The 6,083-nt window shown below is 41.2% G+C and overlaps 1 protein-coding gene across 1 annotated transcript in view; it reads left to right on the top strand.

Moving 5' to 3' along the window:
- Nucleotides 1–6,083, top strand: part of ISL1 (ISL LIM homeobox 1) — a 10,143-nt gene extending 4,060 nt beyond the window's left edge. The window contains exons 5-7 of the mRNA XM_026865795.1: nucleotides 763–1,168; nucleotides 2,668–2,835; nucleotides 4,983–6,083. Of these exons, the coding sequence (XP_026721596.1) occupies nucleotides 763–1,168; nucleotides 2,668–2,835; nucleotides 4,983–5,099 (691 nt within the window). The 3' untranslated portion in view covers nucleotides 5,100–6,083. The remainder of the gene's footprint in view (nucleotides 1–762; nucleotides 1,169–2,667; nucleotides 2,836–4,982) is intronic.

The raw sequence follows: 6,083 nt of genomic DNA, 5'->3' as shown, positions 1-6,083 counted from the left end.
AAAAAAAAAAAAAAGTTTTTATTTTTCTCTTGACTGGGTCAAATTACATCTAGATAGCTACAGCTACGTAATACACAGAAGAACTGCAGAATCACACGAATATTTTAGCTCTTGATATGACGCTACCCGTAGGTTTGCATTTCTTGACGGTTTCCACGAGTTGGTAGGCTTGTTCGCCTTCTAAAGAATTGGTGAAACACTCATATTTTCTAAGTATTCATCAAAAGTCGACATAAATTTACCTAGCACCTTCACTTTCTAATATAGAGCTTCGTCGCCCAGGCTTTGGGACACGAGGTTCTCACAAGATTTTCCTCCACGGTTACAGTGTAGCGGATTTGGCTTGTTTGGCTTTGATTTGGAAGCATCAAACTGCCGGGAGCTGTCATACATTATTGCGGTCTCTGGCTAAAGTAAACTAGATTCCGTATACAAGAGGCAGACCCGAATTATGATTGATTTAAAAGTATTCTTTCATTAATTTTGGGGTCAAAAATTTGTTTTGGTAATTTGTCAGAAAATAAATACATGAAACCCTCCCCCTCCTTTCCTAGCGCACGCACACCTTGGCGAACTCGCCCTCCCCTGTCAAGTCTCACAGGTTCAAGCTTCTGTCATTAAGGGGTTTAGGGGGGTGGTTTGTTTTTGCAAATTAATTATCTGTGGAGTCAGAAATGTCAGTCCTGTCACTCCACCAGCGCATAAAGCAGAGGAGGCTGCAGGAGTTCCGATAGATCTGACTGCTTGAGTGGTCTCTGAAAGAGGGTTCATCACAGCCCTCCCCGCCTCCCCCTGTCCCACCAGCTTAGATTCATGGCCTCTGCAGGCTCCCTGCTTCCTACTCATGGGGATCCTGTTCCTCCCTTCCCCTTCCCTTACAGCAGAACCTATCTCTGCCAGACAGCCAGCTCTGAGACCCCACGTCCACAAGCAGCCCGAGAAGACTACCCGTGTCCGGACTGTCCTTAATGAAAAACAGCTTCACACCTTGAGGACCTGCTACGCTGCAAACCCCAGACCTGACGCCCTCATGAAAGAGCAACTGGTAGAAATGACTGGCCTCAGCCCGAGGGTCATCAGGGTTTGGTTTCAAAACAAGCGATGCAAGGACAAAAAAAGGAGCATTATGATGAAGCAACTTCAGCAGCAGCAACCCAATGACAAAACTGTAAGTGGTTTCAGCCTCTGACCGTGCGCTGCCTTCCTTCCCAAGGAGAAAAGCCTGGGCTATGTCCAGCCCGGCCAGCCTCTGGGGTCGGTTTGACGCTTTTTATTTTGTGGGAGCTCCCTTAAGACAAAGCAAATGATGCCGTTTAACTATTAGGCGCTTGTTTCTACTGTCAGTGCGATTAAACAGACCACAGAGAGAAGCCGTTATAGGCAGCTCAAGCTATCACGTCTTTTTGTGGTGCTAAGGATATGCAGTGGATTAGACTAACTTCACTGCAGCATGAATTGCGACCTGCCGAGCTTATGGGATGTAATAAACCAACCTTGTGTAATATTTATATTGCAAATGCAAAGGTCTCCTTGAGGGGAAAATAACGTTTTCGCCCTCTTCAACGGTTTTACACAGGAGTAAACCTAGAAGTAAAACCCATCAGTAAAAAAGGAAATTTGGTGCATTTTCTTAGCACTTTATATACTACAATGTGCATGTACATTTGTCAGTGCACTTACTGTAGAAAAAGGCAAATGCAACGCAAAGTTTTTGGAATTGCCATCGTGTTTACAGGTTACTTAAAACATATATAGTTCTCGCACAGAAATACATTGAGCTTTTGTCTGCGAGCATATGCACGTGTGATGTAAATAAGTGGAAAGCGCTGAGTTCAGCAGAGCAAACTGGCTGTCTCCATTTTATTTTTTTTTTTTTTTTTTTTTTTTCCCCTTGTTGTTGTTAGTCCACTTGAAGAAGAGTCTGTTATTCCTCCTGTGTATATTGACTGACCTGAGAATGACTATTAATTCATAAGGCTGCCTAGTTAAGTGGAATTTAAGGAGTTTCATTTTACCCTGTTGGAATGCAATAAAACACGATGTTATTAACCCGCCTGAACAATCTATTCGTCGAGGCTTGGAGTTATTTTGTACACAGTGCCTGCACCACAGGGCATACTGCGAAGGCTGAGGTGTTTTTTTTGTTTTGTTTTGTTTTGATTTTTGGTTGGTGTTTTTGGTTGTTGGTGGGGGTTTTTTGTGGGGTTTTTTTTGTGGGGTTGTTTTGTTGTTTTTTTTTTTTAAGAGAGAGGTACTGACGTACCCCAGGTTTGCTGTGCAGTGGATATCCGATCCAGTTAAGGTCAAGCAGAACAAAACCAGCCTGAATGCAAAATAGAAAGGCGGTATGATTAACCATTTCTTGTGCAAGCCGTGCATCAGCAGCCAAGATACAGAGTGCTCGTGTTTAAGAAAGCTTGGGGCGGAGGGGTTATGCCTTGAGAGAAATAGGAGGATTAAAGGGAAAGAAAGTAAACTTCCACCGTGATAAATGCAGTGGGTAGAAACAGGCTGACCTAGAGTAGAATAGAGTAAGACATTCACAGCAGATTAACAAAGCAAATACAAGCGACTGTATAGATAAGATAGAAAGCCGTTTATTGACTCAGCGCTTATATACAATAAAGTTAACCAAGCTCATTAACATCTTTGCTGGGCTGTTTACAGAATATCCAAGGGATGACAGGAACTCCGATGGTGGCAGCTAGTCCGGAGAGACATGACGGTGGTTTACAGGCGAACCCGGTGGAGGTGCAGAGTTACCAACCGCCCTGGAAAGTACTGAGTGACTTCGCATTGCAGAGTGACATAGACCAACCTGCTTTTCAGCAACTAGTAAGTCTCTGTTCTCAACCGGAGCAGACCAGCCTGTACCCGGGCCAGAGTAATGGGGGGATTCACTAAACATGCCGGATGCCCTCAGAGAGATGAGCAATTCAGACTAGCTGGGTTTTCCTGAAATTGCAAGGTGAGCCTGGTGGCACCCTGTAAATGTGGCAAACTGAACTGATTTAATAGGGCTTGGTGCAGAATCTACCTTAGTGCACAGCAGAGCTCTTGCCAGGTTAAGTGGAAGCTGGATAAGGCCTGACCCAGGTCTGAGACTAACTCAGATCACACACTCTTGAAAAATGAAAGCATCTTTATACAGCGAACTATAACATTCTTCACATGTCATTTAATCGTGTGTACATTTGAGAAAGCAGTTTCTAAAATTCACCTCTACCACCTTTGGACCGACTTTGCCTTTACACTGTAGGGTGGATTTTAAATATATTATTGCAATGTCAGCCTGTGCCCTTGTTTTGTCACACAAACATGAGCACCTTAATTAAGTTTTTGGAGTCCTTGCTTTAAGTATGTACCTCCACGTATAACTTTATCTATATATACATATATACACACAAGAATATAAAACTTACACTAAAAGTTGTTCGTTAGAAAGAAAATTATTAATAAATATTCTCGTGAAAATCTCACAGTATAATAAACTGCCTTAAACAGAAAGAAAACAGACCTTTTAGAATGAATTCTGTTCTTAACTCCCTTATGCCTGTCATTTGGCAGTTCATATGGGACCATATCATCTACAATACACAAGCCCAACAAGGTGAATTAAGGACAATTTCCTTACCTAAGTGTGTTAAAACCAGATCTTTAAAATAAAAAGATATGTGTGTGTGATTCAAAATAATGCGAAGTGATGAAAAATTAACATATAGTCCCTTTTTGATCCATTGGGCATTTTTTTGACATGGAAGATAGAGGTTTGTAACCATGTCTGGAATTGTTTTCAGACCTTTTCAGTTCAGTGTCACACTCTCTTGCAGGATTGCTTTTCTTTTGCCCTGTGGCAGGCTGCAGCATACTTTCCTCCCCTGGCACACCATGCTTGCTTGGGAAGCTGTAGCACAGCAGCAGGGCTGTTTGCATCATCTTACCTCTTAGAGCAACCACTGGTATTCCTGCTTTAATCAAGCTGTCAAGCATACACAGGAAAAATTGATCTCCTTCGGCTGCCTTACTTGTTATGCCTTAACAGAAGACTTAAAAATCCTCTGATGCAGGGAATTTTTGTACGGAGTAGTTCTAAAAAATACTAACAAAACAACCCAAACCAAATAACCTGTGGAATGGAAAATGAATAGTCCAAATAAACACATGCATATGGGTAGGTATATCATTAGGTAAACAGATGAGCATTGACATATATGGGTCGTAATGTCTGATACTGAAAAGAGTTAAAGAATTGTAGATGGAACAGACAGTTCAACGACTGTTCAAGGCACATCTGTAATCTGGAAAGGGCCTTAATCTCAGGATTGGCCAGCTAAATAGGTGCCAAAGAAATGCTTTTGGATCAGCAAAGCTTCACCCTTCAAATCATGTCTTTTCCCAATGCTGCTCCTAAACTAACGGGAGCCACAGAGCACATTAGGATGGAGAAGTGTGACCTTTTTTATCAAACTGACTTGTTAAAAAAAGATAGTACCCGCTTCACATCACAAATGAAAGAGGATGGCTAGTTTCAAATGTCTTCTGCTCCTGGATGCTCCTTCCAGGTTTATTTTAGTATGTGCACAAAAGGGGGGAAAAGTCGTGATGCAGTTTCGTGTCAAAAAAATCACATGCCCTCTTAAATAATTGACTAGAACATCCTGTTGGGATTGCCACTCTTGCAAGACAGGGAAGAAGGCCTCATTAGTAAGTTTGTTTGTTTACTTGCTTGATTATTCGGTCTTTTTTTTAGGTTGTGTGGTGGGGTTTGGGGGTCTTTCTTGGTGTTGTTTTGTTTTGTTTTTTCTTCTGTGATTTGGCCAAAGGCCTGAAGAAGATTCCTGTGAAGTCAATGGGGAAACTAAACAAAGCAATAGTGACACAGCCTTCCCTGGAGATGTATCAGGCTGTTTGGCTGCATGCCTATGTATTTATTTTTGCTTTTTTTTTTTTTTTTTTTTTTTTTTTTTTTTTTTTTTTGGCAGGTTAATTTTTCAGAAGGAGGACCCGGTTCCAATTCTACTGGAAGTGAAGTAGCATCAATGTCTTCTCAGCTGCCAGATACACCCAACAGCATGGTAGCCAGTCCTATTGAGGCATGAGGGACATTCATTCAGATTTCTGTGTTGTTGTTTCTGCCCTTACCCTCATACTTGTTGGAGAGAGTGTGAAAATGATCGCGTTGGGACTCCGAAATTTAGGGGAAAAAAGTATTTAACAACCCTTTAATGAAAGCAAGAAACTGCTCCATGAAATGAACGGAGTCATGTTTGAAAAGACAAGGTAATATGGTAGCAACACTGTGAAGACAATCATGGGATCTTACTAGAATAAATAAAAAAAAAGCAAACATAAAACAACTAAAAAAAAAAATCAAAAAAACAAACAAAAACCCACAAAAAAAAAAACCACAAAAAAACAAACAACCAAACCCTGCGCTGTTCAATGATCAGAGGAAGATCGAAAAGACATTTTCAAAACCTAAAGGATTTGTACTCGTGGATCTCAAAAAAAAAAAAAAAAAAAAAAAAAAAAAAAAGGAAAAAAATATCTTTTTATTTGACTGCACGTCTTAGGGAGAAACCAAGGTAGAGGGACTTTCTACCCAGTCCCTCCCAATCCGAATGGTGCTGTTTCTATATTGGGGATTGCCCTGCCAAAAGGAGCTCCAGTAGGTTTTCCATCAACAGAAAAGAGACGATTTAGCCCTGCATTATTGAAAGATTCATTGCAGGAAGGTGGAGCTGCATTGATTTGCAATGTTGTTTTTAGTTGACTCTTAACAAGAGGTTGCTTCCTGGGTCTCTTCGAGCATGTACTGTAGCGGGGTTTTGGTTTTGTTTGGTTGCGATCCACCCTCTATCAAGTCTGAAGCTATTAAAAATAGGTTTTTGAATTTCTCTTTAAAAAACAGTTTATAAAAGCATTGCAACAAGGTATACCTCTATTTTGCCACAAAGCGTCTCGGGATTGTGTTTGAAATGTGTCCGTCCAAGAACCTTCCCCTCCCCCAAAGATGTGTATAGTCATTAGTTAAAACGACTGTTTTCTCTCTCTCTCTCTCTCTCTCTCTCTCTCTCTCTCTC

The sequence above is a fragment of the Athene cunicularia genome (assembly GCF_003259725.1).
Source record: "Athene cunicularia isolate RWA chromosome Z unlocalized genomic scaffold, athCun1 chrZ_part1, whole genome shotgun sequence".
In the NCBI taxonomy this organism is placed as follows: Eukaryota; Metazoa; Chordata; class Aves; order Strigiformes; family Strigidae; genus Athene; species Athene cunicularia.
The sequence above is the reverse complement of the archived record's forward strand: the minus strand, read 5'-3'. Positions and strand labels throughout refer to the sequence as shown.